The sequence below is a fragment of the Diadema antillarum genome, unplaced genomic scaffold (genome assembly GCF_040938485.1).
Source record: "Diadema antillarum isolate AM-2024a unplaced genomic scaffold, OU_Dant_1.0 scf00000108, whole genome shotgun sequence".
NCBI classification, from domain to species: Eukaryota; Metazoa; Echinodermata; class Echinoidea; order Diadematoida; family Diadematidae; genus Diadema; species Diadema antillarum.
In genome coordinates, this window is record NW_027270997.1 from 1,273,159 (window position 1) to 1,293,961 (window position 20,803).

A 20,803-nucleotide genomic window follows, 5' to 3' on the forward strand; every position below is an offset into this window, starting at 1 on the left:
TAATAGAATTGAACAGGTAGGCCTATGATGGCATACCATAATTTTTAGTCAATCTTAAATTAAAAGTTCGACTTAAATTCTCTGTAAAAGAAACTCCATATGCCTAACTTGTTAGACACTTGCTTGCCGCATCTAAAAATGAAATGGAGTTAGTTGATCCTTTGATATTAATCCATTTTCGTTTTCAAATAAATGAACATTCAGAATATGACAAACCTTTTTTCATTTTCTGATTATACCTTCATAATAATATGAATGTTGTTTCGTTTTCGGAAATACAAACCTGAAGAATAATAATCGAGCTGTAACCTACATAGGCCTAATATATTCAGCCAGGTAGGGATTGCCCATCAGGAAGTTTAGGTTCCTACCTTGATCCTTGGACCATATAACTGCCTAAAGAAATAGACACAGCATGGATCTGTGACTCATTTGGCAACAGACATTAGAAGATTACCTGGTATATAGAAACACTACCATATACTGTAAAAGCCATTCTTTTCATCAGGGTTTACTTTTCATGAATTTCGTGAATCACATTCATTTTTCTTTTGAAAAGTAAACATTACATCAATCAACTTGTTATTGACATATCATTCCCTCTGCTTTCTGAAAAAGGCAATATGTCAAGTGTTTTTTCATTAAATGCTAGAGGAGTGAAAATATGTTGAATTTTCTTTCTGTTTTCCTCATATTGTTGTCCATACCTGACGTCATAAACTGTAGGTAGCCTATCTTCTTACCCAGCGATGATGGCACCAAAAGGCAAAACTTAGAAAATTCATAACTTTTGAATCATATGTCTAATTTTCTTCAAACTTTCACTGAATATAATACTGCTGCTTTCCCTCAATCCACATTTATATTTGGGCTCTGGTTTCCTTTATAAAAGAAAGTGAAGGATTTCAGAGTAGAGAGAGTGAGAGAGATATATAATGAGGATTGTTTTGATGTGAAGTTCTTCATCCCAAATTTTCTGTTGCTCTGTTTCATTAACCCCCACTTTTTATACATGTGCAATTTCAGATACACAGGAAGCACATTCTTAGAAAATGGACAGGCAAGTAACCTGCTTAATTGATTTATTTGTTAACTACCCATACCAGGATCTCCGACAGGGGCGGCGGTATCCCCCACTCCATGGTGAACAAGGTGCTCCAGTATCATTACACCACAGCCAATGATGATGCGGCCAACCAGGCGGGCGGGGCCTTTGGGACATTCATGGACACTGTGAACCAGACCACAGCTGGGCCTCTGTGCGGGTGAGTCGCTTGATGAAGCCATATTTCTTACATATTGCTGAAGTACACAACATGTGATTTGTAGGTTGGCAAGAAATTATCACCTTTAAAGCTGCTTTCCACACAAATGGTTAACTTGTGATTTGTAATTATCAACAGATGTTGAGTTCGTACTGTTGTTGCTATCATCTTGTGTGACTCTCTTATTAAAGAAGATACTCCTGGTAGAGTACTTTAAATGTTGAAATATTTGTGGTACTTTGTATATTCATTTTCATGTATTTTGCGCTACTTTTTGCTAGCATGGATTCTAAAACCCTCTAAAATATTTTCAGAATTTTCTCTGCATATTTTGAATGGGTTGACAAATTGCAGTTTGAATTCAAGAACCAGCGAGTATGTTTTGAGCAGCTCATCAGCACCAAAAAATAATCTTGCGAAAATATTGTTTACAGTAGGCCTACTGTACTAATACAATTATATGACAATTGCTTACAAGTACAAAGTGCATATATCCACCAAGAGCCATTACTGATGATTTTGTCCTTTTTTTTTTTTTTTTACATTTCCGTGCCATCACCTCCACCCCACACGAATGCAGCTTTGGGTTTGGACTTCCCGTCTCTAAGGCCTACGCAGAGTACCTGGGAGGAAGCCTGGCCCTGGAGACCATGCAAGGGATTGGAACAGACGTCTACCTTCGCCTCAGGCATATCGATGGCAAGCAGGAAAGCTTTAGGATCTAGGAAGGCACCAAGCAACGTTTGGAGAGCTTTGAGATCTTGAGGACCCACATGTTTTGTTTTTTCATTATGCTTGTGTTTTGTTTTTTATTGGATGGTGGGGGAGGCTAATGGGGTTGCCGGGGGGAGGGTTCATTCTAATCTTATTGTCAGTGAGCCAATATGGTTCCTCAATAATTGCTGGGTAAGGAGCATTTAAATTTTAGAACATCCTGGATTACGCCAGGCAGCTGGAAATCAATACATACAGTCTGTAATTAACCCCATGGGAGTGAATGTTGTGTCATGTTCATTTGGAATAGAATGAGAGAAGAGGAGGGCTGAGAAGGAGCTTTTAATCCTAAGAATTTAAACTAATTTTTACTGTGTTCAGGAGTGCCATGTATTCTGTGGGGAATAAAAATCACTCTTGGCAATGGGACTGGATGCAGATGTATAAGTTCTCACTTTCAGACAGGGTTACAATGCAGTGTGCTAAAAAAAAAATATGTGCCATGCACAGACATATGTTATGAGACTTGCAGGGATTCATCATTAATAGCTGCTATAGTACCATAAAGCAGTTTGTCACATTAAGGTTCCAGCATTTGATCTTTTTCTTTTTAGAGTTATGGGAAAGCAGGGTCCTTCAAACTCGCGATGCACTTTTAAGTGAGACCAGTTGACCATTCCTTGAATTCACCATGCCCAAATGCACGTATATGAAGTGGTGGTCATGGTCCTTTATTTCGGGTGTAACAGATTCTTGGTGGCCACTGGACAAGCTGCCGAGGGTTGAAACAGATCTCTTGTGGTAGACATGGTAGTGACATCATAATCACCATTTACATCACAGCTGTGTTACAAAGATGATGAAGAGATGTACTCTCTGCTTTGGCAGTCATCTCATACTTCCGTCAGCAACATAAATCGTGTATATCTTGAATGTGGATCTGTTATCTATGCTTTGCCAATCAGCAATTATAGCTATTGTCATTGTAATTCATGTCAGTGCATATCATATCTACTATATTACCTATACTTGGGACAGCAGAGAACAGCATGCAATGCCTCTGAATAGTACCCTTGGCCGTTACTCTCAGCGGCCATCTTTCCACTTTGAACAAAATTGATTGCAAGTGATAGGATGATGTTCCGCGTTGAATTGCTTTACTGAATAGTAGCTCTTTATGGATATCATTCGTTTGATAGAGAGATTTTTTTTTCTTGTCTCTTTATTATGTTATAGACGTATCAAGTTGTCAATATTCAATTATGTACATTTTGTGCCCTGCATACTTGTCATATTGACAGTAAAAAGTGTGCCCTGGCTAATCATATGCTGCATGATATTGCTGTACTATTTGGTTGGTATTGATATATTCAAGTCTTGATATGCTTTCATTGATGTTAATCTGCAGCTCAGTGAATGTATCTTTTCTCCTTGATCAATAAGACGGCAACACAGAGAATTTACATTTTTTAGCCCTGTGCCAATCGCAGTAGTGTATTATGCGTACGTAGTGCATGTACATTGTAGGTAGGAAGAAATTTCACTTTTCATACGAATCGTATTGGTAGATATTGAAGAATCTGCATTGCGAATTTAATATGTCCATTCTAGGAGATGTACATACACCATCTAATCATGCCATAGCTCATCTAGTACTGGTGCTACAGTCCGCAGGCCAGTAGTTGTATATGTAAGTGATTATTGTGGTTGAGTTGTTAGGCGTTGGAATACATTCACATGTGACATGGTAACATGAAGTTCCTGGCATTTCTGTCAAAGTGAAGTGTAAAATTTAGAGATGTATTCAGTGGTGAGATGTTGTATTCCAAACGCAATGAATCTGATGGGTATCTCTCCTAACCGGTGTTGTTGATGTACATGGCTGTGTCCCATATGTCTACATGTTGTACCAAACAGTATAGAAACAAAGGTATAATACCAGGTACGCCATGTTGTAAATAGTAGAGGCTGTTGTTAGGACAGTCTGACATGGCGACAGCAATAATGTAGCAACCTGTTCACGTACATGCGTTACGACAAAGATGTCTCTTGCCAAATTAGATATGATTCAGGGCAGTACTGTCCGTTACTGGGATCCAGCACACCCTACACATTGTGCATACTTTACTGGCTGAATATTTTTACACAATGTTCACAGTCACCATATCTGAAGAACTGTTCTGTCTCATGATTGGAGACTCGGATAAGGTAATATGATGTGGGTATGACCTGCTATAAGCTGTATTTGTTTGTCTTATCTTTCTGTTACAAATGCTTATACTATGTTATTTTTGAAAATGTATGTGTTCTAACATAAATTGTTCAAAGTTTTTTAAAGTCAAATGCGGATGAAATACAGTAATCATTTTGCCAATCCAAAGAACACATTTAGTACATGTAGCAGTGCCAAAGATACTGTATGTGTTCAGTAACATACAAGTTATGACTCTAACTCAATACTGTATTCTCCCATAAATGTAGTAATAACCACTCATAATATCGATTGTACATTGTATACTGCATATATCAAGATTGTTTTATTTCTAAGCCCATACTCAACATGCTGGACGACATACCTCTCATTACAAAATTATCCTAGGAATGCCAAAAACAGAGTAGAAATGTAAATTTTAAAGTTTTGTTACTTTGATACCCTTTGTTAAGGCAATATCTTGAATTTCTTCACAGTACACAGTGTACTGGACAATGTGATTAATTCTAGCAACCCAAAGCACTGTGATATTTTGTTATTCACACACACACACACACACACACACACGCGCGCGCGCGCGCACACACACATGCACGTACATGCACACAAATGTTAAGGTGATCGATTCAGCTCCTTGAAGAATGTATTGTAGATACCAGGCTCGGGTTAACGGAAATGAGGGTCTTCTGTGAAAAATTGAAATTGATTACGAATAATGGCATATGTACTAGTAATTATGGTTTCGAAAATATTTTGTCTTTTGGGCATGTGTCCATTCTTGAAACGGCGTTTCGCAAATGTTAACTGCGGTTTTCAATCAGTACCATGATGCTGTAGTGCTTTGTGTTGCCTGGTTATGAGGTGTATACCAGTGTGCTGTTAACTACTGGCACACCGGTTATAATGTAGGTGTCCCTGTAAGAAAGTAACCTGGTCCTATGGCGTGGGCTGTACTCATCGTGCTATACCAGTTGTGCAAAATTATTTATTGTGTGGCTTTTGATGTGCTCTGTGCTACAATTATTGTCTGCTGGCATAATTACCAGCTCATTTCTAAAGCTCAGCTTTCAGCCGACCATGTAGTTGCACGCTTACTGTGATATTCCAACTTTAACGTTTCTCCAGCACTGAGGCATGGGCAACGTCTTCATAAAATGTGTGATTAAGGTTGAAGTGGTGGATATGGATGATTGCAAGAACCAAGTGTAATGCAAAATGAACCATGCGCCTCAGTGTTGGGGGTATGATTTCTTGAAGAGTTCATCAAAACTTTTTTCAACAATTTCATTCATTAACTCTGAACATGTGTGACATATTCATGTTCATGGTGGTTCCACTTTGGCACAGTTAAATGGAGGCTGAAATCATCCTTCTGACCATGTAGGAGGCTGACTTACTGAACATTAAAAAAGAAAGAAAGAAGATATTTCAATATGTTGAAAAGAGATAAGAAGTGTGTATAGTACATTTCTCATGTACACATATTAAGTCATACCAAGAAGGTGAAGTTAATTATTTATTTTTTCCATGGCAACAACAGAGTCATTCATGTAAAAAAAAAAGGTAATACCTAAATATGGAAATCTCTGTTACTTGAATCCGTACAGTTATTCCCACTAACACAAAAAACAAAAAACAAAAACAAAACATATACATTGTAGTAACAAAATGATGTTGAATTGGAGTGATGGGAGGACACCCATCTGTGATATGATTATCAGTTTAAGTTTTCATTTCCTGCAATAGACTACTACACCTTGTGGAGGTAGGGTTTGTATTCAAGTAAAACACAAGGCTAGGCGACATAAACTGTGTGTATGTTGTCGATGGCAGTAATGTTTCTATGAGACGGTTTGTCAGGTGACATTTAAGAATGACCACGCCCATGCTTTTAGGGGTGATGCAACATCCTCTTCGAATAGATTATTGTGATGGGAGATTGAAAAGAAATGAACCCGTGATACAGTGTGTGTATTATTTTATTTTCATTGCAATGGACGCCGATGACCAAGTTTTTAAGTTTCTTGCCAGAATTCAAGCAGTAGTCCTGTGGCATTCATGTTTATCTGACCAGCCCTTCCGAAAGGTGTTGTGCTCCAGTGGAGTAGAAAAAAGAAAGAAATCCTGACCTGGATATTAAGACCAATGGCTTTGTATCGTGCTGGAACCACAGATTATACAATTGAAATTGACAGAAATGAGACTGAAGATCAATGCAATTTAGAGTTTAAAAATAGAGAAGACAGAGCTAGAAATCTGGCAAGAGTGTTTATGATGGTATACCACTATATTAGTACAATGTATATTGAGTTTGAGTGAGTGTTTACATCTGTGTGTTCATAAGCATGTGTAATGCGGGCATGGTTTATCAGCTAGTGTTTGTTTCAACTCAGACAAACACGCCTTGTATGCCGTACATGAAGTGAATAGATGTGTGAGGTATGGGACGAGACCTCCGTTGCGCACACCCATAATGGTTGTGACATTCTAAATAAAAGCTTGTACATAAATATATACAGCTGTTCATGTCTTGCGTCCACTGGAGTGTATGATGTACATAATTATAAGTGATGTGATGTAGTCCTGAACACTGGAATCATCGATCACAAGTCACTGTTTCTCTTTTCTTTGCTGTAGAAACTCAGGCTTACACCCCTTGCACAAGCCAGCTTTGTAATGTACATTGTATTAGAATCTACAAGTCTTTTTCGCAATAGAATAAACCTACAATCACATGCAATCTACATGCACACCTTGCCCAAAGCTTATAACTCAGATAGCAATTACTAGAACATACAAACAGAGATACCCAGTACAGTAACGGGATGCATTTAGTGGGAACAAAAGTTGCAAAGCTCATTACAAAGTCCCAATGCAAAAGATTCCATCACTTTTTCCTCCAATATACAGGCTGTACAACACACAAGTCAATTGTATTTCCAGGCCAGCAAGCACAAAAGGGAGAAAACCTTGACATTGCCCATAAACTCTTTAACACAGGCATGCTCATTTGTACATATCTTGAAACAGGGCCCCGTTTTATCAAAAGATCAAATTGATTCTAACCCGCTGAGGACGGACTGATTTTGCTACAACACGCATTTCCCAATGACACTTGCCCGAGTGCACTCGGGACTCGTCCTCAGCGGGTTAAACTTCCTTACCACACAGGCTGCCATAGGCTTACAGTTGAAATCAACTATAAAATCAATCTTAACTCTTCATAAAACAGGGCCCAGGTTGATTGAAGACTGCGTGTTTTCACTGGATAACTCTTGTTCCACAAAGAATAAAAGAGAAATACTAGACCAAGCATATCTTTTCTACATCAAGTTCAATGAAACAAAGGCATTACACTTCTTGTACTCATGCAATCATTTGCCTGCAACTTTTTGCAGGTTTGGCACGCCTTTGCTCATCAAGCCGGGCCAAGCAGTATCGGGATGACATCCCACAAATTGAATTTCAGGGATATCTTCCAAACTTGACTCAACTGTTTTCCTTAATTTGGGGTAATTCCCACAATTCAAAGCAACAAAGTCAGCTACCAGAGAGGAGCCAAAATTAACCAGACGCAATATCAGATAGCATTGTGTAACGGAGTGCAATCCATGTCAGAGGAAAAAAAAAAAACACCATATGGTGCAATTATGAGTCTTAAATGTCTTTGACAGTTATGGCTCATAAACGTCATTTAAGGGCGTCCATAATTTTGGCCTATTTGCATGATCATTCAACGCCATATGATGGTACATAATTGCAGAAATTTCAGAATGGACAAAAAACTCAGAATAAAAATTTACACCGATGGATATGCATCAATGGCATGCCATTTTGAATGAACATACATGTACACTGTAATCAGTCATAATTTTCTTCTTTTTTTTTAACAGCCTCTCTGTGATTTAAAAAAAAAAATATGCCTACCTGGTTCCTAACGATGAAAGCTGGCCAAAATTGCTCTGACTTATCAAGAAAGTGACGTTGGGTGAGAAATATTGATAATGCTGGCAGTGGGTTTCTTTGCTGTATGGTCAACACATACAAAGTACTACTTTAACTGGGGGGGGGGGGGGGGGGGACCAAACTATCATGATATCACAGTTACAGCTGTATGTGAGACTGAACTCTCAAATTTCTCATTACAGGTGGCTGCCAAATAACCTGGACACAAAGAACATACAGGTGGAGCATACAGAAGTTTCTGCACCCTTCATAAAACTGCTATGTGACCTTGAATTCGACACAGAATGTTCCAAAGACATATAGTTGCATTCTAAATATAAATTTTAATAGGAATATTGATGGAACTCATTAAGGGATGGCAAGTACCTCTATGACCAAGAGTAATTTTTAAAACAAAATGTGTAGTAGCTATGACTTGGCAATTTTGCAACAGCTCAGAGCTCGAGAAATGTACAAGCATTTTATCTACAAAAGCAATACACAAGTTGTCCGCTACGAAGCCCTCGCGATATTTTTGTGTCATCCAATTCGCGGTTCAACATTGATTATGAAATTCAGGAAAATCAAACCCTCACCAAAATAACAGACAATTTTAGAGTAAATAGATGGATAGATACTAGATAGACAGAGAGGAAGGGAGGTAGGTAGGTAGATAAATGAATGACAGACCAACATAGAAAAAGGTCTGATGGGGGAAAAAAATGGTACCTGATTTGAAGGGATGACAATGAAGTTAAGAAAATTCAGTGAATGAAAGCACACTGTACAGAATAGTCAGAGGGGGTAAGAAGGGGAAATGGAGTAAAAAAAAAAAAAAGATTTGAAACGGGAAAACATTCTGTGCGAAAGAGAGGGGAATGGAAACAGAGAGAGAAGGAGAGATATAAATGTTATTCCTTACTAGCAACAGCCTATGATAACAAGCTTGTGTCTTTTATCTCAGCATGATCACACAAGCAGCATTAATCCCTTCATTTTTTATCCCTCTTGATCGATGGTACATAGACGGTCTGATGCTTCTATGTGAGTAGTCATCCCAAGACTGTGCACATGTACATGAGAGAACAAAGGTGCATAGTTTAGCCCACATGCTGACAGCCGCAAAAACTGAGCATCAATCTGTAGTGATTGATAGGTACAAACAACTTGTGAGATGTATGCAGAAGCACTAGAGAGTTGAAATCTATTCCCTCTCCCATCCCCTCCCCCCCCCCCCAAAAAAAAAAAAAATGCACTTGACTATACATCACTCATTATATACACACTCTCTCAAAAAACTTCTGGGATATGTCATGAGCAAAACTTGTCCTGGTAGCGTAGTCCTTTTCAGTAGCCTCATCCCCATTGTGAATGTTACTGCATACACACAACTCTTCCCACATATATAGAAAAATACCCATGATATCAACACAAAGTCATATTTCACAGTGTTTATTGCACTGTGTACTGCCTCTATTGCAGGACTAACAGGGTGTCACCCACGGACTGGACTGTCGCATGCTGCCACGCCCTGTGCGATCACTACGCACTTCGGCCCCACAGGTAGCATCACTGCAATCTGCACAGATGCCACTCTCTGGCACGCTCGGCCACTGGAGCAGTCAATATTTCCTGCGACACAAATGTCAGTGCCTGGGACTACACACTCTCCTTGGTTTGTTCAGCACCATCTCCACCCCTTTCGTCTCCGTGAATTTCAGGCAGGCCTCCTGGGCAAGGTTCGGACACGAATGCACCACCAGCTTCTTGAGTTTGGGGCAGGACTCCAGTTCGCTGAAGACTGCCAGAGTCATCTTGCGGCAACCAGCAATGTTCAGATCTATAAAGTAGATGTACAGGAAAGATCACAGCATTATTCTCGGTGCTTCTTGTTTCTATGGCAACACGATGCATGCTATTGCTATTTTCATGCAAATTGTTTGCCTTCTGCCTCAATCTAGAGTATTGTTAAAAGGCAATCTCTCAGCTTTCCCAACCAGTGCATAATCATTTTCATTCCATAAACTTGGCATGTGACATTGTGCGAATGATCATATGGTCAGCTGAGAAGCAGAAGGGCGCTATCCCGTTCTAAGATTTGAATTTAAATAAAAACGAAATGATCAATTTTCATGAAACTGAAGGTTTTTATTTAATCAACTGGGTAGATTTATAAGCATTGTCCCAAATATAGGGTAAAACAGTGCCCCTGTGGTTTTAATTCTTGAAAGTTTACTTAACACGAATTTAATCTAAAACTAACACCATAATGCAGAGGAGATTGCATGAGCTCTACAACATGATATCAATAACTCAATACCCCAAAATAGCGATAAAGCTCTTCTTGTTCTCAGCCCACGATATATATTAAGGTAAAATACAAAGAAGGTTGTGAAACCAGTAAATGGTCACAGCAAAAAAAAAAAAGTGAACATTTAACATTTTCATACTCAGATATTGTACTTGATAAGCATCTGATGAAATACATTAACACTCACTCCACGCATTGACCTACCAATACAATAGATTTGGTCTTGATATTAATGATATGAAATTTGTCATATTTGGGACAACTGAATGGTACATGACATTTCACAAACCTTGATGAAAAACACAGAGCCAGAGTAATATGAGGCTGGGCTATACCTAATCACTTATGTCATCAGAGATCTACAAGTGCTACAATTATTGTTAATAGCAAAGAGACCTTGAGACGTATGTATCTCAGCATTAGTGCACATGAAAGTTTCTGCCAGAATTGGACAACTTTGAATACCTATAACATCGTAGAGCATGCTACTGGATTTTAAACTCCTATCAACCGTTTAGCTTCAATCAAGCAACATCTACGTTTCAACCTATTCTTGTGCCTCGTCTTGCCTATTGATGAATTAAAACCAATTCAAAAACTCAAGACGATTTTTGAGGATCCTTGACCACCATCTTCAAAAGGAATTCATGATTACCATCTCATCAAGGATCAGGTAACCCTGGCAATCTTACCTCTAAGTGTCATCCTAACTGGTGACTTCTCATCTAGGAGGATACGGACACTTGCATCGGTCAGATTGCCACAGAAACTGACGTCTAGGTGTGTAAGGAGAGGAGTGTACTGGACAATCTCCGACATGGTGGCATCGGTGATGTCTGCCCCAGCCAGGCAGAGGGTCTCCAGATTAGAGAGACGGGATCTCTCATCAAAGTAGCCCGGTCTGTGGTCCACTGGAGGGGAGAGGAGGGCTTGGAGGGAGGCGTCATTGAGGGCGCTGACCCACTGAAGGTCAAGGGAGGTCAGGAAGGGACAGACCACCGAGGCCAGGCTGGAGACAACAGGCCACGTGGAGCCCCCAAGTTTGAGCTCCTTGAGATTGGGCAACCGTGGGAGGAGCCACGAGAGTTGTTTGGCAGAGATGTTGGTCCAGGAGAGGTCGAGGGAGGTCGGCTGCCGCCGCACGATGCCGCACAGGGCGGACTTGGGCACCGGTGAGATGCGGGCCAGGCTTAGGTGCTTCCACAGCGAGGGATGAATGCACCACCGGTTCCAGGTCTTGCACACTGCCATGCACTCATTGAGAGAGCACTTGTCCAGGAACCGAAAGATATTCATCCAGTTGTCCCTGCTGAAGGGGTGCTTGGAGTCATCCTCCATGACGACAAACTCGGGAGGAGGACTGACCGGGGCTGGTCTGACCACAAACTTGGGAGCTGCGCACACGGGTAGCTTCTCCATCATGATGGGCTTCGGTTGGACTTCCGCTCGCAGTTTCGGCGGACGGCCCGGCCGCCCCTTCTTCTTCCCGTGCCACTGCCGCCAGTGCAGTCCGCTTTTGCGCGAGGATTGCATGTGATACTTTGCCTGCAGGACTTTCTGTTTGGCTAGCTGCTGGGTGGTGCCCTTTGAGCTGCGCAGCCTGGCCTGGAAGCTTCCTTGATAGCTGGAGCTTGGTTGTAGTCTCTGGAGAAGGGAGGGGAAGAACCACAGGAAGATGGCCGATCAATGTCATTTTTCTTCACTCTACCACATACTTGCTACACTTGAACGAACACTTCGTACAACGTAATCCCCAAACTATGGGTTAGCTCTGTCCACCACCATGTCCATCCCCTCCTGCCTGCTGACCTCATTAGGGATAAGTCTTCCGAAAATGTCAGAGAGCCAGAGGAAGTGGCATTTCAGATTTCACTGCGCAAGAGACGTGGTATTGCCAGACACAAGATGTTGTTCAGCTATGACCAAAATCCATGGTATATTTGCATCACCATCGAGACTGACGTTGCAAGAAGATGGTGATCACTTCATCTTGTCTTGGAAGCTGCTGTTTCATTCTCACCAGCTTATTCATTGTTACAGCAAAGTGAAATGCCTTGAAGGCTACACAAGACCTTCCTGTTGCTTGCATGCTCATTCAAAAAGACAAAGACATCCAGTATGATATTTCTCAATCTGTATTTCAACTTCGCAAATATCCTCCACAAAGTCACGTGCAGGACTCTACTTTGAAACTTTCTCTCTCTCTCAGACAATATCTTCAACTAAAAAAAAAAAAATTCAACACTTTGAGACAAATGAGAAAGGCTTAGATCTGTAGTGAAGTAATATATCATGTTAAAGCAAAGTCAGCTCTTGCATAGTTCTTGATTTGCCAAGCAGAAAAATTGACATTTGCAACATTGGCTGTGTATCTTTCCCTACTTGCAGAATACAGGGTGACTCACACAATTCTTTTCAATGTCCCTAAAAGAGTAACATTAAAGTAGAGACATAATTGACCAGCCCTTGACCAAATTCCATTTATACAGTTGACTAGTTAGATGGAAGACACATTATCAGCATCCAACTAAGAAAAGGCAGTAAAAACATACCCACCCCTTGCCCCCCCCCCCCCCCCAAAAAAAAAGGAGAAATTCAATGTTGCAGTCCAGATTTCAATCACATGGCAACTTTTATTCCTGATGGAACCAGCCTTCATCATTGCTGTCACAATGCAATGTACACATAAAGAATTCAAATACATGTGATAAACATAGAGTACAGGGGATAATTATATTTATGCATTTTCTCCTAGATGTGATACAAGCACACAGATGAAAGTATGCAACCATTTTGTCTCAAGATTTTGTTGCATTTCTTATATGTCCATTTTCAGCAAAAATTCATAACAAATGAAATTTGCCTCACTTGATCTTGATCCTGATCTAGAGTGACAAATTACTGCATACACCATATATTTAGTGAGTCTAATTATTTGCGAATCGGGACTTCCTGACAAAGTCGCAGGTGGTTACATTCACGATTGTGTTCAGTACAGACCAAAGAATTGTACAATGTATTGTGCACGTCACATTCATGTCCGGATTAATGTACATATTTTCGCGTGTTTTTAAATTCGCGAATAGCACCCAACTTGTGAAATTCGCGAAAATAAAAACCTCAGAAAATATTTGGCATAAACAGCAATCAAGTACGATTTTCAGATTTGAGAGTATACACACATACTCGGTGTATTTGCAGCATATATTCCAGCAGCCCATCTTTACTGTGAGATATCTGAATAACATGTACTCCTGTTGTTAAATGCAACATACAGTCTGCTCCATATCAGTGTGGTTAATGTCAAAAGTTCAGGACACACGAAACTGTAATTTGCCCATGACCCACTTTTTGTGAATCATTTTTTCATTGGCTGCCACACTATACATTAGTGTGCCATACCACTTAACAATGTGTTAATGACATATCATTTAGTGCTCTTTGATATCACGTTTGCTATCTTTGATTGTTCTTTGTTGTTAGCCGCTATCATCACTACCAATCTCAATTCAGAGCAACTGGACATGGCCAGCCAGCCTGGTAGTCACAGGGGGAAAAAAACAGAATAGAACAAAACAAAACAAAACAAAATACACAGAAGGGAATATTGTGATTTTACTTTACACTTGATGTATCTGAGCATTTCAGGCATCTTTAGTCACCTTGAGATGGGGGGAGAGGATTTTTGTGTGTGTGTGTGTTTTAATATAACAAGTCATTCACTCTTTCTATTTTCTGGTTTACACTTTATGGCCCAAATTCACGAAGGTGGTACAAATGAAACCATGGTTTAAACCATGGACAAAAACCATGGAGTGCCAAGTGTCGCACGGAATATTTTGTTACGTACGAAATTGGTCATTTCATCAACAAAATGACCGTTTCGTTAATGAAATTAACATTTCGTGGACGAAATGTTCATTTAGTTACAAAATGTTGTCATTTCGTTACAAAATAATCATTTCATCAACGATATGACTGATTTCATAATGAAATATTCCATGCGACACTTGGCGCTCCACGGTTTTTGTCCATGGTTTAAACCATGGTTTCATTTGTACCACCTTCGTGAATCCGGGCCTTAGTGGCTTGTCTTGCAAGTGAAGGTGTCTATCTACCCGTATATCATCAACACAAATGTGAACTTTTCTTAAACTGTATGCATTGTACGTACACGGGCACAATTTTTGGGTATGGAACAATAACTTATTACCCACATCTTACAGAAAACCCCTCCAAGTTCTGTCCATTGTGTTCACACATTTTGCAGTTCCAAGGACATCAAAGTGCTAAACTTGGAAGAATCAGACCCATGACATGCTTTACAATGATCCACATTTCTCTGTGACCACTTGACCAATTGAATGGGGTTTTCTGCAAAATATAGGGAAGATGTTATATTTCTAGACCCTGAAATCGCATTCAGACAGTCTAATCATATTGGAAGTTATCAATGCAAAAATCCGATTGTAATTTTTTTGGGGGGACATACTGTAGATAACACTTCCATAGGCTAACCCACTATTGTGTTTCCTTGGTGACCTCAATAGCAAGACTCGACACTAAGTTTTTCTTTTGGTGGTACGACAATGAAATTTGGTCGCCTGATTGGGCCACCAACACATATCTTTCCTTAAAAAGTGGTGGCCGGCATCTATTTCTGGTGGCCCTGGGCCACTGGGACACTGCTTATGTCGAGCCCTGTATAGACAGGTTTGACAGTAAATTACGGTTGAATTCTTACTGTTCTGCATTCAAACATTGTCACAACCTTTACCGACAAAGTAGAAAAATTAATCACTACATGGTAACTCAATGATTTTCATGAAGCAAAGTAGTGGTGCACTGCTTAATTGATAAATGCATCAAAGCAGAGAGAAAAAAAAAATCTCTTTTATTTCGATTTTCATTCAACATCGATAAACATATTTGTGTAACTAAACAAAAACAAGGTACTGATAGAAGGTTCTATACATATTTACAGATTTTCTTCATGTACAATCCAATATGTACAACCATTATTTTGGGTCGGTAGCTGGTAATAGGGTTATTTTGCATTTCATGTGCAATTCTTTTTAAGGTGCTGATATTTCAAAAATACATACACATATTTCATGTGGAAGTCATCTGCACTTGGGATATATGCATTTTGTAAATTGGCAAACTTGATGACATCAACATGAAATTCCTTTGATTATCATTTACCCCCCCCCCCCCCCCCCCCCGCCCCCATTTGATGACCAATCACAGAGATAGATATTTATAACTTTTGTATGCTTTGATGTGATTTGACTAGGCCAAGAATGACATCAACATGAAATTCCTTTGATTATCATTTACCCCCCCCCCCCCGCCCCCATTTGATGACCAATCACAGAGATAGATATTTATAACTTTTGTATGCTTTGATGTGAAGAATATGCTGAAAATTGGAGGTCACACCGAACAAGAGAATGTGTACTATGTGTGTTAAAGATGTACAGTGCATCATATAAGAATGAACATTAATCACATATCTTTTCTTCTTTTTCTTTTTTTGCCCCTTTGATTGCACTTAGTGTAAGAGTACAGAACACCGTACACCTTGAACAGCTCACAACACTTTTGCATTGGCAGTATTTGATATGATTTCTGGTCACAAGTGTTCTAACATCGTGGTGCAAATGGTGTTCTCACTGTAACTACACACACAATCATTTTCTACATTTTTGGACCGGTCGGCACATACACTCAAATCAGTATTCAGTAAGTATATAAATATCAGTATTCTCAAGGAGAATGTAAACCCAATAAACATGCACATGTGAGCTGAGTGAATGCTGTAATATCAATACAACACACCAGTGAAGTTTGAGAGAAAAGGCAATTCCGTTCAAAAATTATGAATTGTTTAAATTTTGGTGCCGCCATTGCTGCATGAGAAGACTACATCAGTTTGAGACGTCACAAACGGACAACCATATAAAGAAAATATAAGGAGAATTCAGCATATTTTCATTTTCGAGTATTATGAAAAAGCACTTGACTTACCTCTTTAAGAAAACAGAAAGAATTATCTCACCCTCAACACATGTCATTATCAAGAGGAGGAAATTTGTACTTTTCATTAAAAAAAATAACATTTTGTAGAGTTTTCTTCGTATCTTTTTGATCTGGCTGTATGTATGCAACATCACAAACTGTTGTAGTCTTCGCATCAAGTAATGGTGGCACTGCAACTTCAAAAATTCATAACTTTTGAATGTACTGCCAGAATTCGTTTCACTGATGTGTTCCACAATATTGCCACATTTACTTTATCCATAATCACATATATCTAGGTTTAATTCCCTTTAAAGAACTACATGTGATGTTCAGCAAAATATTTCTTCTAGGGACCCACACTGCTGTTTAGAGATTTGACACTTTCTCATAGATAGTCTCTGAAATTTTTCAAATTTCTAATTATAAAAAAGAAGAAGAAAATACAAGAATTTCCAGTTCTTCTCTGTCTCCTTTTGACATTCATACTGGCACATTCAAACATCGGACATTTCATGCCCAAATTGGCAACGCCACTCTGACACTGTTGATAGCAATACACATATCAACAAAAACAACACAAGGAACAATGGAAGAAACCTGATCTTCTGTACAATGACCATTCAACAACAGCAACAATAACAACAACTCTGAATGTTTTCTCTCATCATATCTCATGTCAGGAATATATAAGTTCTGGCAACGGTACAAGTAGTCAACACAACTGAAGATATATGTGTATGAACTGCTTCGAAAAGCACATATATTCAATGGATGCGGACAAGCAAATTACCAAAAAAAAAAAAAAAATGCAATGATTTGATTGCTAAAATAAAAAATTTGTATTCTATGCCAAATCATCTCTGATGAAATTGAATCACAAAAGGGATAGCTTTGGTTTCATGGTTTCTCACAATTAACAAAGGGCTGACAATAATGCTCACAGATAATGGTTGTGTACATTAATTCTCTTAAAGCCAGAAATTCTTTACGTGTTCAAAAAATTATCACACAGAGAAGTGCCAAAACTTCTAACAGTACATCAAGCAATATCTTGTAAGTATGTGAGTGACATCATGAATCTTAGCTACAGGCATATTCATCTTTAGCATTCTTTAGATAGATGGACTCTGATTGGTCCAAAAATTAGCAGAAGATCATAGCACACCAGAGTATGAATTTGAGATTTTTATAAAACCACTAGACAAATGCATTTGGTTAATTGGAGCTGAGTGAATCAAAGTAGAGGAAAGATGAAGCAAAGTAACAGCTTATGATCTGAATGAGTAATTAATCCCAAATTATTTTTATTGACTCCTTGAATTTCTGTGTTGTCATTTAGCCACCAATCTTGCTGGTGTAGAAGTATGCAAGGTGGAACATAACACATTAAGGGCTTTAAAAGCACATATTCCATGTACACACCTGATTTCATTCTTTTAAATCAAATAATAGTCCATTAAAGTGTACATCTACACACACTTTTCACAGGGACAGGGTGAATGTTGCAAGAAGCGACACTTACGATTGAAATAAGATTTGTAAGTCTGAAAATTTAGTTCCTGGATAGTGACGTTACCTTTTCATTTCATTACGACACGTATCTTTCTGCGTCAAAGGGCCACAGATTATGTCCATTTGATAATTCTTCCAAGTATCCGATACTTGGTAATACAAGAAAAATAAAGGTTGAACTTTCTGATTACCGACTCTCATCTTACCTTCAAAAGCATTTCAAATATTTGGTGCAAAAAAAAGGGAATTCAAAAGTCCTAGAATACTGAATACATGGTCACTACAGGTGGGTACAACAGCTTCTCGAGGCTGCATAAATTTTGCCGATCCTTGTGAGAAAACAAACATTTCTAATTTTCTGTTCAATAGTACTTAAAATGCTATTTCTTCCCAAGAATTTTCCTCTTCTCTGTCACCATTTCTATCTTCATTCTGTGGTAAGCTGCACACCATCCAGTACGACGAGAAAAATGATAATGCTCCTTTCGCGCAATTCACACACAGATAAACATACACACACACACACATGAATAGAATTCTACATATTGTTATCTGAGACACTGTCTCGGAGAGCTAGCTACCTTGCCCCCTCGCAGCTTCCTGTCCATCAACGAGAGGCTGCCAACACTCTCCTGAAATGAACCAATAGAAAGAGAAGGGCGAGTTCAACAGGAGGATTACAGCATGCCAACAGAGCTTGGGGTTTCTTCCGTTTCATCCATAGAGAATCCAAGGTTACAAAAACATCGAATAGCAAATCATCACCTAGTGAAGAAAGAATTTGGCCTGGATGTTGCATTTGCTACAGTAAGTAGCAGGTACTGCAAAACCAGAAATTTTTGTGTGCATGAAACTTGCATGAATTTTGCAACATGCCAAGATTCGCGAGGCGCCATGCAAGTAAAATGCATGTGAAAGTTTTTGTCTACACAGTGTATCGAATGCCAGTGGTGCTTCACAAACTTTCGTGCCGCAAAAAAGGCCGTCGGCTCCAATTCGCGAGAGTTTCATGCCACAAATGTGTCTGGTTCTACACTAACGAGTTCGGCAGCATGGGATTTGAAAATCTAGACAGGCTGACACATTAATGTTATCTGATGATATAAAGGAGATCTGATTTGCACAACTGACATGATCAAAAAATGGAAAACTGGCACATCTCTGGACTAGTTCCCTTTCCCATGAAAAATCATCTTCATCACACTGCGATATAACAAGGCCTTGATCACATGATCACAACCTCAAAGTTGCCATTTCACCACAGTGCAGAAGTACATACAACATGCAGCAGCAGGAGTGGTCTCCAATGTAATCCTCAGCTTGACATATTCATGAACCCAAACTGAGTGTTGCATCATTATCATTCCGGTCATGCAAATTAAGAGCTGACTTTTGTGTTTGCTGTTAGGAGTTGTAAAGTTCAATCAATTTGTTTGACCTCATAAAATGTGAGATGCACAATTTCAATACCACTACCTTCAGAGTATTAGTAGTAGTAGTTATTGAAATCTACAGGATGGATGTAAACTAAGCCAGTTTCATAGTGTCAATGACATGGTGCCCTTACGACTGAAAGGTGCAATGACCTCCAAAAATCTCAAGAAAAGTCAACGACCATCAAGAGAAATCCTACTTATTTGCCAGTAGGCAGTCTTTGAACAAGTCAATCATCGCCTACATTGTATCAGCTGCCATTTCTTGCCATAGGTGGCTATATTGACAATACCATTTTATAAGACGATGCATATGGTGTGACTGCAAATGGTTTTCCCTCTCCAAGACCACATTAATGATGCATCCAGATTTATGATGTTTCTGGCCTAAACTCTTTGTGACATTTTCTTCACTTCAGTCGATCCTTATACTTCTTCAAAAGGACTTATTGTGAATACTTTCATTACTGGATGGTTTGGCATGAAGTTCACTTGGTAAGTCTACACAGGACTTGGAGAATAAAATGGATCAATTTTCTTTAAGCTACGCACATAGCAAGTTTGGGTCTATAAATACATTTTCAGTTGAATGTACTGTAAAACGAGGAATGTTCGCGTGCATTTTAATTTTGCAAATTTTGCGAGAGCCAAGATTCGCAAAATTAAAATGCACGCTAAAGATCTTGTCTACACTATATGCATTGAATGTTAGAGGCAACTTGCGAAAATTTCATGCCGTGAAAAAGGCCATCGGCTCCAATTCACAAAAATTTCATGCCGCGAAAATATCGTGTTTTACACTACTCACCCTCTTCAGTGCTCCCACAACGCCTCCACCAGATTTCTTGCCCCCTCTGCCTTCACCCTCCACCTGTTAGGGGAAACCAAACCAGTGGCATTCATATGTTTAACACAAACATGAGGACCTGTTTCTAATAAGCATGTTCAAATACATGTTTCGTGCCAACTTAGTGAATCTAGTAAATCTGAATGCAGACTTAAATTGTGTTTCTTGACTCGCGTTTGGCATATCATACATCACAGGTGTTTCCCAATGAGATTATGCTGAATTCTGAATGTTCACTTGCAGTCTGAAGAGTTTGACCTTTGACATACAATTGAGGAAGTAGGGCTTAGCTTGACCTTGTGCATTCTACCATCAGAGGGTAAGTACGATCGTACATACACTAGTTGGATGTAAGTGTATCAAGGATTGTGTGTTTGCTTGACTTTAACATTAAGTTAGTGACACAGCTGTTGAATAGAATGCAATCTATGGTTTGCAGTCAACAAGGAAATTCATTTACATGTCTCAACACTCCAGGAACCATTCAATTGTTTCGAAACATGTATCAGGAATGTGATAACATTTGAAGTTCTGAGTAGA

At 39.2% G+C, this 20,803-nt stretch overlaps 2 protein-coding genes across 2 annotated transcripts in view; one reads left to right on the forward strand and one right to left on the reverse strand.

Annotated features, from left to right (window-relative positions):
- LOC139719314 (branched-chain alpha-ketoacid dehydrogenase kinase-like) overlaps positions 1–2,504 on the forward strand; it is a 55,800-nt gene extending 53,296 nt beyond the window's left edge. The window contains exons 10-11 of the mRNA XM_071630734.1: positions 1,107–1,265; positions 1,846–2,504. Coding sequence (XP_071486835.1) covers positions 1,107–1,265; positions 1,846–1,990 — 304 coding nt within the window. The 3' untranslated portion in view covers positions 1,991–2,504. The remainder of the gene's footprint in view (positions 1–1,106; positions 1,266–1,845) is intronic.
- Positions 2,505–9,532: 7,028 nt separating this feature from the next.
- The window catches only part of LOC139719317 (lysine-specific demethylase 2B-like), a 48,924-nt gene continuing 37,653 nt past the window's right edge, over positions 9,533–20,803 (reverse strand). Inside the window, exons 15-18 of the mRNA XM_071630736.1 lie at positions 20,225–20,287; positions 18,565–18,615; positions 11,140–12,091; positions 9,533–9,976 (exon numbers count right to left, since the gene is read on the reverse strand). Of these exons, the coding sequence (XP_071486837.1) occupies positions 9,783–9,976; positions 11,140–12,091; positions 18,565–18,615; positions 20,225–20,287 (1,260 nt within the window). The 3' untranslated portion in view covers positions 9,533–9,782. The remainder of the gene's footprint in view (positions 9,977–11,139; positions 12,092–18,564; positions 18,616–20,224; positions 20,288–20,803) is intronic.